The sequence below is a fragment of the Harpia harpyja genome, chromosome 18, assembly GCF_026419915.1.
Source record: "Harpia harpyja isolate bHarHar1 chromosome 18, bHarHar1 primary haplotype, whole genome shotgun sequence".
Lineage (NCBI taxonomy): Eukaryota > Metazoa > Chordata > Aves > Accipitriformes > Accipitridae > Harpia > Harpia harpyja.
In genome coordinates this window covers 7,806,515-7,826,430 of record NC_068957.1, presented here as the reverse complement: position 1 = coordinate 7,826,430, position 19,916 = coordinate 7,806,515, and the positions used below count along the sequence as shown (strand labels likewise).

The 19,916-nt window shown below is 42.4% G+C and overlaps 1 protein-coding gene and 1 long non-coding RNA gene across 13 annotated transcripts; one reads left to right on the top strand and one right to left on the bottom strand.

Annotated features, from left to right (window-relative positions):
- Nucleotides 1–1,869: 1,869 nt before the first annotated feature.
- Nucleotides 1,870–14,387, bottom strand: LOC128153737 (A-kinase anchor protein 17B-like). 12 transcript variants are annotated; one of them, XM_052813417.1, is made up of 7 exons: nucleotides 14,298–14,354; nucleotides 11,973–12,053; nucleotides 9,147–9,271; nucleotides 7,091–7,327; nucleotides 4,893–5,790; nucleotides 4,272–4,436; nucleotides 1,870–3,722 (listed from the first exon to the last, which is right to left on the bottom strand). In XM_052813417.1, exons 4-7 carry the CDS (start codon nucleotides 7,178–7,180, stop codon nucleotides 3,586–3,588), a joined length of 1,290 nt encoding a protein of 429 aa, XP_052669377.1. In that variant the 5' UTR covers nucleotides 7,181–7,327; nucleotides 9,147–9,271; nucleotides 11,973–12,053; nucleotides 14,298–14,354; the 3' UTR covers nucleotides 1,870–3,585. The 12 variants fall into 12 exon arrangements, 8 of the variants coding, with proteins under 8 accessions (XP_052669377.1, XP_052669369.1, XP_052669371.1 ...); XR_008239079.1 differs by lacking the exon at nucleotides 4,893–5,790 and having other exon boundaries at nucleotides 14,298–14,353; XM_052813409.1 differs by having other exon boundaries at nucleotides 4,272–5,790.
- Nucleotides 14,388–14,494: 107 nt separating this feature from the next.
- Nucleotides 14,495–19,065, top strand: LOC128153898 (uncharacterized). The gene is made up of 5 exons (XR_008239141.1): nucleotides 14,495–15,381; nucleotides 15,779–15,861; nucleotides 16,447–16,530; nucleotides 17,703–17,894; nucleotides 18,739–19,065. It is a non-coding gene; the product is annotated as an uncharacterized LOC128153898 (long non-coding RNA).
- Nucleotides 19,066–19,916: the final 851 nt, after the last annotated feature.

The following is a 19,916-nucleotide window of genomic DNA, read 5'->3' as shown; positions in this document are numbered from 1 at the left end:
TGTATAGTATGCTTTGCTGTTGCAAAAACAGAGTTAGGCATAAAACGGTCCAAGTAGTTGTTAACACTGTGCAAAAGCTGGAGCTTTGGAAGGCTGTCATGTAGTGGAACTAGGCTAGGCTGTAACCTACCCTTCAGTGGACCCAACCATCTGACTCTTAAGTTAGTCCATAACATATCCTGAGGAACTGAACACTATTTTAAGTATTAATCCGTACATTACAACATGATGCATCACAAAGAACAATAATAATAAAAAAAAAGTACACAGAAAACTGGCAGTAATGCAAGACAAAGCTTAACATTAAGCATCCGTGCCTCTTGGGAAGGAAGTATTACACTTTGGTAAGACCACTGCTTTTTCAGAGAAAGCAAAGAAAATTTATTGTGAAAGGGGAAGAAGCAAGTTACAAAAGCAGTGGTTTCATGAAGCAGCGCGCACAAATTTTATTTTCTTCTAAACTGCTGGAGAAAATGGATGGGTTTTAGCTTCTTTTTTACTCTGTTCATTGCCACTTGATCCCTTCCTTCAACAGTGACTGGCTGGAACGATGAAGCAAAAAGAACTGTGCCAGGCAGCTTATCAGACTGTATGTTAACCAAGTAGGACACGATGACCAACAAAGAGCAGAGACTGTCAGCAGTCTACCTCATCTGAAGTGTCCAAACACCCGTTACTTGTGTGTGTCTGTCATGAAGGCATACTTGAGAAGCTCTGGGACAAATCAAAACAATTGAGTAGTATCTCATTTCCAACCAGTTCTGGCATACTGCCAACTGCTTTGAAAAATTCAGATATTCTTTTATCTGGACTCTACCTGCTCTTAATATCTTTATTAGCTCTTACTTCATGCTGCTTCAGTTAAACAAAAAAACGTTCAGTAATGAATGCTTATGTCGAAAGTTACGTAAGGGATTTTACAAAAGGTGAGGTGTTCCTATGCATTGCCTGGAATCTCTGGATTAAGAAGAAAGGGCTTTATATCGTAATTGCTGTATTCTTGTATTTCAAGCAGATGGACTGGTGTAATAATGGGCATTGTGTATTTCTGCTTTAAAAACAGCCCGTAGGATTTTGATTTCAGCGTTCAGCACGAGGTACAACCAACAGGCCATATATTTCCAGCTTAGTTCAGACAGCTCCCCTGAGAAGACTTCCATTCTCACTAGCTCTATTAGGAGGCATTTTCATTAGTTCTGTATAGAAAGTCAGATTTGATTGCAGGATCTGCAGTCTCAGGGCCCTGCTTCATACATGTCAGAGTAAAGAGTGTTGCCATAAAACAACCTCTTGAAACGCCAGCTGGGTACAACAGCACACACCAGGCTCAAACTGAAAGGTGTGAAATTATGCCAGCAATGTTACACATTTCCATTGCTAAACTCTATAAATGCTGCTTTTAATGCATCTTTTCACCTTTTAAATGTTCTAATTGTCTAAACATTCTGTAGCTTTCACACTTGAGATGTGACATTTATTCCTCTATTGAAATTTAATCTACAAAGCTACGTATTTTAAAAGTTTTAAAGCAAACTGTTTTATGTATCTTTAACGATCAGCCTTCAGGATAATAAATAAAACTATACTGAGCAGCCCAGCGTATGAAAGGATAGGGCTCAAATTAAGCGTGTTGATAGAAAAAGTAGGGCATTAATATTAAAACACCTGAAAACAGGTTCTAAATAATGCCTCCAGTAAACAAACAGGAAACACAAAAGTTCTGTTTCAGTATGAAGATTACAATGGTGTCTCACATTTTAAAGTGCACGTGTATTTTATTTACTAACAATGTTTTACACGGAATGAGGACTTGGAGATAGAGGATTTGCTTTATCAGTTTCAGTCAATATAGGTGAACGCAAGGAGCAATTACAGAACCGGTGTATTTATTTGTTATTGAGTATTGTGACAACATATTGATAAAACACTAGAAATTTACACCAAAGGAAATCTTTAGTTCCTGCTCCCCCAGATTAACAAAAAGAAATACTTCCTCACCTGTAATCGAAAGGCCTGTCTCATGGGAAATGGGTACTTAGGACACAGAACGGTCTATAGATTGACAGAAGGGGAAGTTTTGTCATCTTTAATCCGCAAATATTGCATAGAGAAAAAACACCCTTGGTATGTCATATCAGTGCAACTGAAACATTTTACATGGTCAACAAATACAATAGTTGATCTTCATTATAACTGTATAAAATACTAAAAAGGAGACTTAAGAGGGGCATAAGTGTTCTCCAAAATAGTCAGAAAATACTTCTGTCAAGAAAATAAGATCTTTTTAGATAAAAGTAATAGATTAACAGTACTTTGAGTAGCAACCATTTGTCATTCATGACCCTGAAAAGGCACTCGGCATCTGAACATGTGAACAGAGAAGACTGATAAAATCTGGCTTAGATGCCTGTAGGAGTCGCCAGTATTGAACATTGGAGGAAAACCTAGCTACGATGAACAATTACAATGTATTTTTTTTATTACTATTTATTAGAGCAGAAGTTACAAACATGGGTAAGATTCTATGTAATGAAGGCAACATTATCACATTAACTTAGTATACTGACATGTAATAAATAAAGCATACTAAAAAGAAAGCTGAAATAATCAGTGTATTGAACTTAGTAGGACTGGTCCTCTATATCTTGCTAAGGGACTTTGTCCAAAAGCAATTGCGGCCATCTTCTAAATATAGCCAGCTGAATAAATATGGATATAACTCAAGCTCCTAGACTGCATTTCCACATTTTTACCTACATGCAGCACAAATCTGACAACATTTCACAATTCCTCTGGAAATTATCTGTAAGCAAACTCATACTAAATAGCTATCTCGCTACATGTGCCTTCAAAACCTTGTGAGCAAATTTTCAACCTGCATATATATGGGGACTGTCAGCATGCTGACAAGCATTGCCCTTTCACTACCTAACATTCAGAGCTTTGCTTAGACAATCATTCAGATTCCTGGAAGCACTACATCTACTACTAGCACAAGTTCAGTGAAATCCTTCCTCCCAAAGACCAGCCAGTTTTCAGAAACACCTCTAGAATTGTGAATAGAAAACAAGCACTTTTCCAGTGTGGGTTTTACAAAAGATGGGATTTTTTTCATATTTGGAAATCTATTACTTCCCACAATTGAGTATAAATGTCCCCCACACCTTCCAGTCCCATCATTTTAACAGTCTGATTGAGGAGGCACTTCATAGGCTTGCTTTAGGATTTCCATAACTATGGTTTTTTCCAATGACTCGTTATTACTAAATATTTTAACTTTGATATTTACATGGTTCCCTACGTTTAATCAGAGTATAACACTGCAAAATCTCAATCTGTACCCTTTCAAATTCTTAGCAACTGGTCCATGAAAGTTTGTCTGGTCCTGGGGGAAGTTTTGGTCCTCTGTTATCCAAAAGGCAAACACAGATTCTGGTTTTGTGGCTCACTACACCAGTTAGATATTCTAACTGAAGGAATTACCTAAGCAAAAATCCCCCAGTATTTCGTATACCTTTTAACGGTCAAAGGGCTTTCTTCTCCCACTTCTATATAAAAACTTAAAAGCTATTATATAGTAGCTGTTCAGCATCCTCTTCTGGGCTCCGCTCCACAGAAAGTATCTGAGCAGGGGTTTGTCTGAATTATCTCAAGAGGAAATAGAGGGCATCCTCTGACATCTGCATCCATCTCTCTTCTCAACATTAATTTCCTCTCATCTCCTGTAGATAAGTACATTAAAAAGTTACTTGAAATTAGTTTGTCAGCGGGCAGGGAGAGAAAGGGTATGGGGAGGTAGCTGTAAGGTATCCACCAACGAACTGGAAGCATAGTAAATTGTGAAAGGGTTGTGAGTAACAACAGCCAGAAACGTAGTAATCCTGTATGGAGATCAGATTACTACATATATATAAATTCACTAACTTCAGACAGTACTTCCCACCCAGATGTACCACATATTGAGTTGCCTAACATTTTGTCTAAAGCCTGTTCAGTTGTTAGCATGCATGTTATTAACAGAGTAACCACCTATCTGCTAACTAACAAATACTACTCTCCAACTGCAGCTGTGCGTAGTGTTTCTGAGCTAAACTGAACAAACTTTTAACTGCAGAGAAGTTGCACTGTTTTTTTATGCCATGTTTATACTTTTTAAAACTCTCTTTAAAAACACTCTACCCTTCATCACTGTAAGAGCTGGGACAGCTAACCTCAGCTGCCAGAGACCTGTCAAATTCAGTCACCTTAGTTCTGGTGCCACTCTCTCTCACCTGTCCTCTGGAGGGTCTCCTGAAGTGGTGAGCCATCATGAGGGGTAACAACTGGTGCTGTCATGGTGGTGTGAAGTGTCTTGAATTTCACTTTTTTGTGGATCATTTTCTTACATTTTCTTTGTATCTTTCTGAGTGACTCCAGCTGCGTGCAACTGTCCATCTCTGAAAAGCCACATTCATCAGATAAAAGATTAGAAGAAAGCTTTTTTCGCTTTTTCTTCATTTTGCGAGCATTTCTCTCCTCTTCCCTGGATTGTCTCTCACCTTTCTGTCCTCCACGTCTTAATTTACTACTAGACCTCTTGCATGACTTTTTAACCTTATGTTCACACTGCCTTGCCAAGCCCTCATGGACAGAATCAGAACAGAAGCTACATTTGCTGCTTTCCTTCTCTTGACCTTCCAGAGTTACATTTTTAAGGTAAACCAGTAATTTTCTTTCCCCGGCTCTTGCAGGCAAGCACCCTGTATTACAATTGCTGTAAATTTCTTCACACCTTCTTTCTGTTCTCTTCACTGAGCTGCTACATGACTCTCTAAAGTACTCAGGATCACTGATCTCTTCCAACAAATCCTTTAATCTGCAAGCAGATCTATGTGTTTTGTGTGGTACAGTACCTTCATCGCTACCATCTTCTTGTTTGAATTCCTTATCATGAATAACAGCAGTGCAATCCAAAGAATGATTCAGTCCAGCACGTGGCAAGTTATCAACAGCGCGTGAGTCATTCCTCTGCACTTGCAACTTTTTTGCAAGCCTACCCCCATAGGCCTTGTTTTCTAACACCGAGTCTGTTGATTCAAGTTCCGCAACAGTGATCACCAGTCTATAATTATCATCACTACTACAAATTCTCTTGTTGAAGTTTTGTACAGGACTCACTTCCCTGAAGTGCTGACCATGTTTGTTACTCAAGCTTATGTCAAAACCACTATTATCATCAGACACCACTCTCTTCCACCAGGACTTGTTCGCAGTGGTTTTTGGCTCTAAGCAAACACGTGCATAGCCCGGTGTCTGATAGTAGTTTAGTAAATAATGGATGAATTCATCAGTCTCATAAACCTTTTGCTTTTTGCAACTGTCTTCATCAGACACTGTCTGCGTGTGAACTACGTTCAGTGTTGGGTAGTCCCTTCCATCGAGAGATTCGATGACCCTGCAGTCTTGCGTAACTGTAATCAGTAAAGATCCACAGCCAAAGGAGTTGTACACATCTCTGCCAGGCAATCCATCAGAACTCGGGGCTGTACAGGGATCATTTAAAATCGTCCTGACTATATGACAAGTAGATGCATGGAAGTTACTCACATCTCCTTCCTCGCTACATAAGCTGCTACCTTTTGGGGTTAATGGGCACTTAAATTCTTCCTTATGTTTCAACTCTTTGTGCGTATGATAATGGGAGTTAACCAGTTCCTGATGTATGCCTTTTAATGCTGTTTCAGAAAAGGAATCGTCCTTCCTTACGACCAATGAAGGATCCACTTTTTGACTTGCCAACTGCACAAAATCCTTCAAATAAAAAGTCAGGAAAGTGATTATGTACATTTATTGAGCACTATAAAGAGTGCTAACTGCAAACTCATAAGCAAACAGTCCCACAGTCAGAAGAATCACATAGGTGAGGGATAAGTTTGGCTTAGTTCAGAGCTCGATTGTACAATCTCACTATTCCTCAGTTAGAACTACAGATATTTCATCATCTCCAAAAGCTGCATTCTCAATTAAATAAGAAAGTGGTCCTTTCAACCAATTCATCTATCTCACTGCAACTGCATAAGAAAATATTTATTCTTTGTTTGACCACAGCATCACAACAACTAGTATTGCAGGCAACAGTAAAATTACTACGCTTTTGCAGATCAAATATTTTATTTGGAATAAATTGCTTTATTATACATTGTTTTAAATGGGTCCAAATACAACCAATCTAAAGCTTTCCAAGTGGTGAAACCCAGGAAATGGGAGTTTATTTAACACATCACCTTCATAACTTAAGGCAGCCAATGTCAGATGTTATGGGGCCCTAAAAGTCACGCAGAATAGCAAGGCTAGCCTCTGACTTCAACTCTTAGTAAATTATAGTCCTTTAGAAATCTTTAGCATTAAGGATTGGGGAAAACATACACTTGTTAAAAGCTGCAAGCAAATTTTTGCTTAGCAAATAGTGAAGACAAAGCCATGTTAGCACCCCTGAGAAATGAAAACCCCCGTTTTCATTTAAAATTTTCTTTTTTTTTTAGCCCAAAGCACCAAAATAAACCTCCAAACATTAATCTGTATGAAAACACTCAGATTTTTATCACTCCTCTGCTGACTTTCTCAAGACGTTAGCTGAATCAAACTGGAATAAAACTGATAGCTTAGTCTCGGCCACAAAAGAGAGGCTATTAGAAATGCAACTGGCATAATCCATGCCAATTTAATTCTCTCACTTGCAGAGGTGAGACCAAAACAAGCAGAGATAGCATCATTTGCATCCCCGCCCTGAAACTCCTTGTTTGCAATGCTGGATCAAGTCTAATAGAGCTGATACAGCCCTCCCAGCCCTATTTTTACTCAGTAACGACAAGGCCTCGAACAAGCAACAAAGGCAAAGTTTCTGGGTGGAAATGCACTACCTTTGCTCTCAGGGCAAGACTGAGAGCAGACTGTCACAAGACTCTAAGTCTTGACCTCAGGCCTTCTCAGCGTTCGGTCAGTCCCCAAGGCATCCTTCTGAATTAGCATCAAGACATCAAATGTCTAGCAAATTATTCAAGCTCTAATAAATATCCTTCAAAATTTAAAATATGTTTTAAAATAGTCTTACTTTCACACGGTTTAACAGCACTGTAAGCAGTCTGACAGACTCCACTCTTCTCTGAGCTAGCAGGGATTTCCTTTCTTCCCATTCAGGCATATTCTCTGGCCACTGCTGTTCTTCAGCTGGTACCTTCTGCTGCTTTGGGGGATGTTTCTCATCTCCATCTATCTGCCTCTCTTCTCTCCTCTCGAGCTTAGCTTTCTTTTTTCTCTCTTGAACTTCTTTTCATCACCACGTCTTTTTCTAGGTAATTATCAATATGGGACAATTTAGATGACACTCGTTTTACATTCCGAGTCCTGGGGAATTGGATGCAAGTCTCTGAAGTCCTAATAATAAGCAACCAGTCGCCAACAATCCACGTGTGGCTAACAAGGAATCTTGTTTGTTAGAATAACATGTTTGAAAAAACATGGCACAGAGATGACATGCATCCAACTGATGCACATATTTAGAAAGTTCTTTGTCTCTTCCAATGGTTTATATTCTAGGCTTTTCTTTATAAGCACAGCCAAGACGACAGAGTCACATCGTCATTTGTCTCCAAGGACACAACTAGAGACTAATCATTTGGATCTAATTCTCAAATTAATAAACCTCCCCTACAGATTAGTATGAGGGTCCCATTTAAGAGATATTACAAGACTAATTCAGGGATGTTTTAGCTATTGCTGAGCAGTGCTTACACAGAGCCAAGGCCCTTTCTGCTCCTCACCCCAACCCACCAGTGAGGAGGCTGGGGGGGCACAAGAAGTTGGGAGGGGACACAGCCGGGACAGCTGACCCTGACTGACCAGAGGGATATTCCAGAACATAGGACATCATGCTCAGCATAGAAAGCTGGGGGAAGAAGAAGGAAGAGGGGATGTTTGGAGTGATGGCATTTTGTCTCCCCAAGTAACTGTTAGGCGTGATGGAGCCCTGCTTTCCTGGAGATGGCTGAACACCTGCCTGCCCATGGGAAGTGGGGAATGAATTCCTTGGTTTGCTTTGCTTGCATGTGCGGCTTTTGTGTTACCTGTTAAAACTGTCTTTACCTCAACCCACGAGTTTTCTCACTTTTACTCTTCTGATTCTCTCCCCCATCCCACTGGAGGGGAGTAAGCGAGCGGCTGTGTGGGGCTTAGTTGCCAGCTGGGGTTAAACCACCACAAGCTGTCGCTACTTTTTGGAAACCTTGTCCTGCAGAAAGCAGATCTACTGAACAACCAACATGACACATCACAGAAAACTCCAAAAAATTCAAGGAACAAAGTGTTCACCAAGTAAGGGTTTAAACTTCTTTTTTTAATAAGAAGGTATTGACAATGGAAGCATAGCAATGTTTTCAGAGACCTAGCATTAGAGTTGCTATGCTCCGCATTCTAAGTGTTGGGTTTTTTTAAGATATGAAGGTGTGTAACATGCTTGATTACTAGTGACAGTTTAGGATGCTATCCAAACATATGATCTACAGAATTAAAACTTCATTATACTACTATTACTCATATACAAAATGTAAGAATGCTGCCGTAAAGATAACAATGAAAAAATTACACGTAAAAAGGGGTAGAGGGAAAGATGAAAAGGTGTTCATCTCTAGTTTTTGGACCTTCCAGTCAACTGGAAGTCACCTATAAATGAACGTTATATTCATTTTACTTCAGGGCATAAAGACATTAATCTGTGATGTTGCAGCACAGAGGAATACAAAAAGCCCACATGCAGAATCTTAAGCAATGAGCTTCAGAGCAATTTGAGAGCAACAGCTCTCCAATTTCACTCCAGGCCTGCAGAATCCTAGTATAGTCCAATCTGAAAGGGACCTCAGGATGTCTTTAGTCCAACCTTTCTCATAACCCAGACCCCTCCATCTGATGCCTTATACACAGAATTATCATGATGCCTTTCTTTCTAACAGTTACACAAACTGAAAACTACATAGTACTGCTTCAAGTTCTCCGACTCCCGTTTCCTCAAAGCCTGGATTTTTACAGTAGCCACTCTTTCTGGATTTTATTTGGTATGAGGTAGTGTAACAAATCTCAAGAAAATGGGACATTCTCTAAAAATACACTCTCACCTTTCAACCCCCTCTCTTTTTTTCCCCCTTTTTCGAATGTGCTCCTGTTCTTGCAGCTTTAGTCTTTCCAGGCTTCTCTTCCTTGTAGCTCCTTCACTAACATGTCTGGTTGTATCAAAAGTCACCTGTCACAGAAGAAGCAGAATCAGACTTAACAGTCCAGTTTGCCGTGTATTTATATAAACACAGACAACCTGCTGAGCAAATGAGACCCCAGGTGACTACCAAATACTACTACACTCGTGAGAACGTCTCTCCCTACCCTGGCATACTAGAACACCTCTTCTGAAGTTCGCACTGGGTCGTCAATCAAGCTCAAACACCCCACTCCTAAATGTCTCCTCCTGCTGTGACATCGGGAGCTCACAATCTGACATCATACCATTGGCCAAACCCGTTCCTGGCATGCTCTTCTGAGGACTCAAAGTTCAGTGGGTTCAGCAGAGCATTCCTAACTGCAGGATTTATGCAGTTCTGCCAAAACCAGAGTTCGCTGACTCTTAGAGCAATATCTTTTGGATCAAATGCTTGCTTGCTTAAAAATTGATGAATTATATTGATGTGTGCTGCATTTAATCAGCTTCAAATGCCCAGATATGAGCACATTAAAAGAAAACACTCAAGCAAATTGCATTAAGGTCTATGTACACTGAAAAAAATAAGTAATATGAAGTGTTATTTCCAGCATAGAGGTATACTTTAGGGTCACAGTTTAGAAATTACCTGCTGGGAAAAAATACCAAAACAGGGTACACCCTAATAAGTACTTACAGACGTAAGCTATCAGGCTGCTGAAATTAAGCTTACAGATTGCAAGTTTTCTTTTACAATGCCACACTAAGCATAGCACTTCAATGGATTCATCTCTCAACATACTTAAGCAAAAAGGTACAGATAAGAGAAGAGAAAGGGTACCTACCCTTTACTAGCCAAGAACCACCTAAATTAGGGTAGCTACTTCATGCTTAACAATAAGAAACCGAGTATCTTTCAAAGGGTCTTGCCAGCTCCTGAGATCATCTCCCAATTTCAGTGTCAACCACACTGAAAATATTTACAACTTTTACCTTACCCACATCAATTTTTCAGGAAATCAAAACAGTAAAATGCCGTTTTTTGATTAAAGTACTTAAGTTCCGATACATGGACTTCATATATCAGTATCTCTATAGCCAGTACAAACAGGATAATCATAAGGGTTTTTTCCCCCTCACATGCTTAAGCATCCAAAAAGTTTACAGAGAGGCTTCCAGTGGTTAGCAAGGACTTCTCAGGCCCAACTTCCAGGAAAAGAGAGCAGAAGTTGGCAAACCACCATCTGTGCCAGTTTCTTGCACACAATCTCACCAGTTAGTAACAAAGGTTAGTATATTTTAATGCTGTCCATATGCTATATTTTTCTTTCTTTTTAGCCACCGCTTTTACATAAATACAGACTAAACCAAAGGGGGGGGGGGAAGATACATATACACAGAGAACTGCAGGAGTGCCATATAAAAGCTTCCACTGAGGCAACATGAAAAAAAGTCTGTAAGATGGTTGTCATACATTAAAAACTATACTGTCATTACTTGAAAAATGCCTGTTTGCCTTCAATATAGGAATCTACAGGGAAAGACAAGTGCAGTGCAAGAAGCTGTCTGGTAAAGAAGGTGACTATACTTTATTCAGAATGATGAAGAAAAAAACAAAATGTATGTACTGAAGGAAAAGCTAGTGTAATTAAAAAAAATAACCACGAATCTCTGGAAGCAGCAGCAGCTACAGCACAGACTGCAGCACTGAATCGCTCCTGTTAAGGAACTGCTGCCAAATGCACTCAGAATTAACCACAACTTTGTCAGGCAAGGCTGAATATCTCAGGATTAATCTCTGAATACAGCCATATATATATATATACACAGACACACCTTCAGTATCTCATATAAGCAAAGCAGATACACCCTAAGTACTTACTACAAAATTGAAAAAGTGAGTAGTCTCTAGAATCCTTTCTGCCCACCATGCCATTAAGATAAAGAGCTTCCTAAACCTATCTACAATGTTAGTATCAACAACACTTTCTCCATCACACTAAGATTTGAGGTGCAGCAGCTTAAAACGTCCAGGACATTGCTGTTGAAACCTGTAGAGACAGGAAAGTCAAGCCTGAAGAAGAGCTGGTGCACCCAAAAGCTCGTTCCGTTTTGCAAGTACATCTTCTATTAAACCAACTGATATCCTGCCCTTGCAAATCTTTCTTCACTTACATCCTTACACCATCATGGCTGCAACCATATTCCTACTACTGTAATAAATCACCTAAAAGTAAGCCCAAAAGTCTCTCCATAGAGCTGAGTAAGCTCTAGTGGTTTGCCAGTGCAGACCATCATCCTTGCTCCTCCCCACTCTTCTTCATAGCCAGGAGCTCTTCAAGTATCAGAAATGTATTTCTCATCACGTAACTGTGTACAAAGCACAGAATTATTTACCGGCTGATCCACTGGCTTGCTGCTCAGCATCATGGCCTTTTGGAATCAACCCCGACATATTAATAAGCTGTTAACTTTAGGTTTTAACTGTTCCAACTGACAAATCACAAGTAATCTGACATTTGACCCCCTTACCAAATTATTATTTCCTTTTAGCCATTCTGCCATGGTTATAACATCAGCAATACATTTGCCCTTGCACTAGGGTTTACTACAATAACTGCAGGCTGTGAACTGTCCTTTGCTACCTGGACGCCTCTCTTCTGTGATCACATGTCCTCATAACCTTGAGATATACTCAGAATAAAAAAAAAAGGTGCTACTTAAAGGTATAAAAAGGAACCAAGATACTGACCTGGGAATCTACAGATCTGTGATCAATTCCCAGCTCTGAGGAATTCCTGCGAAACCTAGCAACTTCCTATGTCTCAGGGGCCTAAAATAATACAGTATTTTAGAACAGATTCAAGATGATCAAGACTGCAACAGGCCGTTGGACCACTTACTCTGGCCAGTGCAAACCATATTTGGCTGAAGCATCTCTTCCAGGAAGGCACCTGGCTCTGGTTTGAAAACACAACAATACGAAAGCCTGACACTTCCCACGGGCAGTTTGTTCTATTCCCCACTTATTCACCACTTGAAATGGAAGCCACTTCCACATATTGATTTTTTGTAAGCCTTCCTCTACTAGATTCACATCCTTTTAGCATCTATGTGGTTTTGTGGGATTTTTGCTTTTTTTCCCCTCTTACATGCTATAATCCAGGCACCTCTTGGTCATCTTTCTTATACAAAATACATAGCTTGAGCTCTTTGAGAGCTCTCTCATAGTCTCTCTGCACTTTCTCCAGCCCCTGAGTAATTTTTGTTGCAATATCGTAACACTCTCCAATGTAAAACAGATGAATCCCAAACCCACGCACAGTATTAATTTGGTCAGTGCCATACACAGTGAATTAACTCCTTTAAGCCTACTTTCTATCACCACTTAAATATACTCCCCACGACACTGCAATGGAAACCAAAGCTGTTACTAATGTACTACAATAACCCTTTCATAGTCTTAAAGGAAACCACAATGACAAATCAGTAACTCTGAAATTATTTTCCTGAGTATCTGCATGATCCTTTTTACATCAACTAAATTATCTTAGAACACCCTAAAACGCGTCACCCAAGTTCATACTTTAAAACAAATTTAGACTTTAGGGAAACATTAACAGCCTGGCAATATCTAACCTGAAACACCCATTTAGTCCGTATGAACAAAATGCAGGTAGTGAGAATAATTTGATCCCAAGGTGCCCATCACATTTGCTCACAGTACCGCTAGCTCAAACAGCTCTTACCATCCCCAGTTTCCCAGCTGGTCACTCATGCCAGGCCCTGGGCCATCACAACTGTTTCTGAGACCATATTGTCAACTGTGTCAGGAAAGAGATCTAGCTTAGAGGGGAGAGGGGAAAAAAAAAAAAAATCATTTTTTGCCAGGTTACTTTTCAGAGAGTTGATTTCCCTGCCCTCGTGCACAGCGCAGCCCCCGACCAGTTCTGCCAGCAGAGCCGAAGGAGAGCTCGAGGCAGAGGAAATATCTTAATTCCGCAGAGGTGGGTATGCAAGAGCACCTATGAGCAAATGGCAACGTGGCAAGCGTTTGTATTGATCTGTAGTCGCAGAAAGAGTTTATCACGCAGGGAAAAGCGTTTACCAGAAAGAGTCACTCGGACAAGAGGTTTGGACAAGAGGTTTAAACGCATTTTCAACAGACGGAACTAGTTTATTCAGCTTGCTCTGCCCAAAATTAAGTGAAAAGCAGGGACGATCAGAAGTGCCGCTGCTCACACAAATATCGCAACAAAAGGGGCGTTTTGAAGCCTACGCTCCCAGCGTCACTACTTCGTGCTGCGTGTTTTGAGGTGGGGATAAAGAACACCGCAAGCCAACCCCATCTCCATGGATGCAGCTGCCGAAAAGGCCGCGGTCCCCCCGCTCGGCGGGAAGGTGCCCGAGCTCCAGCTGGATCCCCCACGCACCGCAACTCGGGTTACCGCACCGCCGGCCGAAAGGAGCCCCGCGGCCCGGGCCCGGCCGGCGCCCGAGGGGCGGTTTCAGCGGCAACCGGAGCCGGCGGCAGGGCCCGACCCGCTCTCCTGCCCCGGCGGCCGCTGCGCCCGGCTGCCGGCCCCGGCGGGGCCGCCGCCCCCTGCCACCCCCGGGCCCCGCTCCGGGCTGCCGGAGTCAGGAAACCCACCGGGCCCAGCCTCCGCGGGGGAGGCGAGGGGGTGACACTCCTCCGGCCGAGCCCGCTGCGGCCCCGGCGGCCGGAGGGGAGGGCGGGCCGGCCCGCCCGGGCCACGGCCGCCGCCGCCCGAGCCGAGCCCGACACCCGCCAGGACGCCGGCGGGCGCGGGCCAGGCCCGGCCGGCACGGAGGGGAGGGGAGGGGAGCGGCGGCCCTCCGGCCGCGGCCCCTTCCCCACACGGGCCGCACCGCGGCCGCTCTCCGGCGCCGGAGCCCCCAGCGCCCTCCGGCAGCCGCGGCTGCCTCCCCCGAAGGAGCGGGGCACCGAGCCCAGCCGCCCGCCCCGCCCCGCCCCGGGAGCGCCTCCCGCAGCGGCGGACGCCCTCCGCCGGCAGCGCCCCGCTCGCACAGGCCGCAGCGGGCCGGCTCCCCTTACCCCTCCGGCCGCCGCTGCAGCCGCCGGCCGCCCTTCCCGCCGCCACCCCGGGGCGGAGCGCGGCGCACGCTGGGCAGCGGCGGGGACCCGCCTCTGGGGCGCGGCCCGGCACCGCCCGCTCCTCCCGCCTGCCGGAGCCGGGCTGGCGGCGGCCGGGCCCGGCCCGGATGCCTTCCCGCCTCGACCCCAGACGCGGGGGCCATTTTGTGGGGGCCAGACCCCGGGGGGGAAAGGGCGTCCCGGGGCGGCGTGGCTGTGTGGTGTTCGGGCATTTTCACGCGTGTTTTTGAGGAACGATTCGCAAAGCGGGGCAGGGCCGAGCCCCAGGAGGTGCCGGCGGCCGTCCGGGCCGTGGGTTCCCGCCCTGCTCTTCGCCCCCGAGCGCCCGCACAGCGGAGGCCCCTGGCCGTCCTGCATGCCGGCCCTCGGCTGGTGCCTGCCTGCTGCCGGGCGTCTTCGGCCTGCGGTCATCGTGTGTGTGCGTTGTCTTAAAACAACCCCAAAGAGAAAGAGTTACTCTCCTGGCAGTTGCCTCGCTTAGGCGGTGCAAAGGCCTAGTTACAGGGGTGTGGTGCGACACCGTGTTTTTCTTTGTCCTGTAACAAAGGTAGCTCATCCCCCACTGCTTCGTCTGAGTGATATTGCGTAAGGATTAATATCAGCTTTTCCCTGTTTCTAGTACTAGCTTGTATGTGTTTAACCAGTGGAAGCGTGGTGCCCGTGTCTCCTAGTACTGTATGGCAGTCGGCTCCCCGCAGCGGAGCAGCTCCCGAGGGTGTCAGCACCTCGCCAGCACGCTCCTGAAGGTACCGTCCAGGCCTCGGCACTTGGCTGTTCTTTCTTCAGGGTCCCCAAGGAAATTCCGCTTAGGGCAGCCACTCACTCAGATACTCCTTCAGCTTTCAGTGGCTTTTTGTCTCTAGTGATCTTCCAAGCACAGCTGTAAAACATGGGACATTTTATATCCTTTGTCCCCCTTCCTAAAAACAGACACCTTATTTCTTCCCTTGTGGTAGGTAGTACGGTTGTAACTACAATGGTCGGTGATAATAGGACGCAGACAAGGCCAGGCCCGCAGGCAGAGGTGAGTACCAAGCACTCCTTTTCTCAGATGCTCTGATTGCTATCTATGCAATTACAACCTGAGAACAATTGTTAGGGGCGTATTTAGCGTGGGAGCGTATTTCTGTTACAACCTTGTGTGCCAAAAAAGCATGTATGTGTTTTCTCACTATAAAAGTTGATACGATAAAGATACTACACTTACCTACAAACTTTTTTGGGGTCTAAGTTGCCTTTTCCACAGCTGGTTCTCCTTGCATTAGGAAGGTTTTCTAGGAGTCTGTTATACCCTGACATTTGTTTGCATTTTTCTTTATCTTAAAGATGTTTTGATGGTACAAAAGGTTAAATTTCAAAGACACTGTCTCTAAGTTATGTGATTTTTTCCTTTCTACGTATGTTTTTCCAAACCCAAACAGGCAAACTGGAATTCGAGATCAGTTTGCAGCTGCAGGGTCATTGTATTCATCTACTCCGTACCTGGTGCTTTTCCAAAGATGCAGTAAGTTGAGAAACTTCAATGTTTCAACTTGTAATGAAAAAGTTTAATGTAGCCATACAAAGCTATTTCTTTTACGATCTGAGGGTGGGGTACAGAAATAGGAGATAAGAAGTTCTACACCTACTAATTTAGGAGACAGTGCTGTTAATATTTTGTTTTTCCTATTATGAGAGGAGTTATACAAAAAGTACATTTCCGTTTTCTAATTTCATTGGCAATTATTCTGTAATAATAAAGTGACAAACAATTAATAGTTTAATTTTTTTTTTATATTGAGCTCTGTTAAACTGCCACAAATATCTATCATTTTCTGCTTGCCAGTGCAGTGGTTTTGAAGCTTTTCATTTAATTTTCTTAGGCTTGTGACTGGCATAGGAATGCTGTCTTCCTTTTTAAGTACAATGTGTTCCAACCCAGCATTGTCTCACATCTTAGCACCTCTGCTACCAGAGGTACTAACTGACACAAATAAATAAAAACCTCATACTGTGCCTCCTGGTTGCAGAAAAAAAAAAAAAACAGTTTCTTATCTGTAATTAAGCAAATTATATGTAAATACAGTCTATTTTATATTATGTATTTCAGGGAGCAAACTGCTGCAGACTGTAGTCTTTTGCAATTGTGGAATATCCTGCCTATTAGGATTGTGCATGTTGCTGGAGCAGTATGGTGAGTTACTCCGTGAATGAACAGTAAGTTGTATTTCCTCTGGCAAAGGAGACAGGGAAAACTGATGTTAAGGAAATCACTCTGGCAATGTTCTCATGTTGAGAAGAAGTGCCATATCATATTAATTAAAAGTGCCACATCCAAAACTGATCAAAGGATGACTCACTTTTACACGGTGGATGAAGGAACTGATTCACTTTTACACAGTGAATAATAAAACTATGGAAATCATTGCCACAAAAAATATGGGGGACTGAGCACCTTGCTTCAGAAGTGGATTTGATGTTTCTAGAGGCAATAAGAAAATATGGAGTTGTTCTGCAGATATGATTTTCAGCCAGTATTAGCTATCTTGTTTTATGCAAAAGGTGTAATTTCTGAGACATTAGAAAGAGATCTTGAGTGGCATAATTATCCCACATCTCCCTCTTGCAGAATAGTTACAATTTGCTCTGCAACCTGCAGTTTTCTAGGCTTTATCCCATCTGTTAGCTACTTAGATTGTGCAGACCCTGGATTTGCCCTACTCTTACAAAAACTTTCTTCTTAATACTGGACAGCAAGGAAAGGTAAAACCCTGCCTGTGCAAGTCATGTGATGTCATTGAAAATTACTTTAGGCAAAACTGGTGCAAAGGACTGTGTAGAGCCAGCTCTTTTGTTTATTCTGGGTTCTCATTTAGATAAAGTGGATTTGAAGTAAACCAACTTTAATGCACAGGAGCATTCATGCAGAGATTGCAACATCAAATGGGTTTGATTCAAAGTCAGGCAACCAGTGCACATAGACAAACTTTCTCTGGGAGCTTCAGGAATAGGCTGGGGCGGAAGGTGGTTGGAAGAAGCTTTGGGCATAAAGCGTGTTTAAGTACGTGCAGGTAAGACTCTTGGCTATGGTTCTGCTTGTGGCTTGGTAACGTCATTCCAGGAATTATGTCTGGATGTTAGATACTGCTCAAGTAATTTAAAAGCTAAGATAACTTTCCATATTGAGACTATGTATCTCCCTACCTTTAGATTGTGCAGTCGATAGGAAAAATCAAACCTCTGTCTTCTATTTAATTTTGAAATAACACCGAGACCTTTTCCAAGGGACAGTAGGAAACTTGCATAGTTTTGTTTCAGAAATAACAACGATACAACCTTGCTTATTGCAGATGGCTGTCATTGCAGGTTTGACTCATGAAACTAATTTGTGGACTGATGAAATATTCTTTCCCTACATATTGATGTGATCAGTTGCTGAGTGAGAAGCAGCTCACCTACACAACCACTTTCCAGCCAGACACAACTAAATGATGGGTTGAACACTGCCATCCACCGGCTGGCTGAACAGAAAACTTGTTGCACTTAAATTTCTTTAAGGTAATACGAAAAAGTACCTGGTGGTGTTTTGTTTTCTTTCTTTAACATGTTTAACTTCCCTGTCAGGACTTTCTAATCAGCCTGTATGATGATGGGTTTAATCTACAACAAGGTTACCTCAGAAATACTTTATATATAAGTAGGTGATTGTGCTTAGAGGCTATTAAAAAAAAAAAAAGAGAAAGAAAAAAGTTCTTAGCCCAAGTTTCCAGAACATAAGCTGTCCAGCCAGAGGAAATACACTAATTTATACAGGAAGTGCAGGATACACAATCCTTAATACAGTTCTGTTTTATAACATTTCATGGCTATGCTTAGAATGTGCATCAGTGGCATTACTTCTAGCGTGAGCTTTTTGTTACAGACAGAGATTGAAGAAGTTTCTTGGTTGCTTCCCTTTTCTGAAGTCTGCTTTACAACCTACAAAGCCAGCTGGCACTGTGAATCGCTCTTAGTACAGAAAGGCAGGCTTGTGATTAAGTCACAGGAGTGGGAGTGCAAGGTTCTATTTTGGGCTCGGCCACAGACAGCCTGGTTTATCATAGGCAAATCTGCTAATTTTCACTATCGGTCATACGGACAACCCAACTGCTCGCTGGAGGGGCTTCTCCTCCCACCACCAATGAAGGAATGGAGTGAGAGCACGTTGCGCTCTAGCAGTCTCCAGCAAATGTCCTGGAAAGCAGTGGCAACTGAACACCTCAGAGCAGTGCTAAATTTAGAGCTTTTCTAACTCATATGTGGGGATGGCACAGGCAGAAAAGTGGGTTCTTTGACAGCTTGGTTCATTCTGCCTCCCTGATCTCAGAAGTTTCCTGTGAGACTTTAAACATATTCTTGTTAGGTCCTGACGTGCCTGAGGAAGACAGTGTCAGAGTAGGATGGAATTTAACTTAGGAAACGACAGCAAGATCCAACACCATCTTTACTAATAAAACCAGTATGTGACAGATTTCAGTGTTGTGCCTCATTCTGACGTTAGCTACAACTGTATTATCCTGAAGCAACTCATTGATAGTGACCAAACTATTTACAGAGTTAAAAAAAAAAAAAAACAAAAACAAACCACCAAAACCAATCCAGAACTTGATGTTTTCACTGCAAGGGTGTCTGAGGCAAATTTCAAAGATGGTGTGATTGATTAGAAGGTGTATAGTAATGCAGGATGATGTCAATGTAGGAATGATTAAAGAATCAACTAGTAGCTACTTTAAGGACAGTGTATGTTGTTGTTTATTAACTACAACTATGCGAGACAAAGTATAAAGAAATAGAGAGCGATCTTCTAGGAAATAAAAATTTTATTCAGAATACTTCTTACAAAGGACTCACCTGCATAAATTTATGTTCAATGAAATTCACTCTCCAGCTGTAATAAAAATGTATTTTTGTATGAATAAGAAAGGAAACAAAAGAAAATCAGTTCCCTCAGAGGATTCACTTGCTCTGTTGTTTTTGCAGTGATAGCTTGTGAGATACAGGAAACTAAGTAGGACATAAACAATATAAACTTGATTGGGCTGGCAGAAATGGTGAGAAGAAGGTGCAATTTTAAGTATTCATTTTTAGTAATCTTAGATCCTGCTAGTGACATCCTTTTTTTTTTTTTTTATGACTGGTTTTATTTTGGCAGGTGCCTTTACACAGGAGAAAAAATAACAACAGACAAACTCACACCAACCACCATCTTCTCCAAGGATTAGATTGTGCTGTGGAAGGCTGATGTCATCTGCTGATTCATTTTATCAGCCAGAATAAGTATGTAAAAACTCGACCAAAAATGAGTAATGGAAAACGGGAAGACTGGATGGAAAAAAACTGTGCTCGGGAAGAATCTTGAGCTGAGGTTTGTCTTGTACAGACAAGCAAGAGAGGCAAACGCCTAGAAGAAATATCACTCTTTTATGGTTAGAAATCTTCTGTTTCCAAGCAGTATTAATGTATAGCAAGTTTATACCCATTTGTTGTTGTTTCGAATTCTTCCTTTAAATAGTTGATTTTTTTCCCCTCCCTAGCAATTAA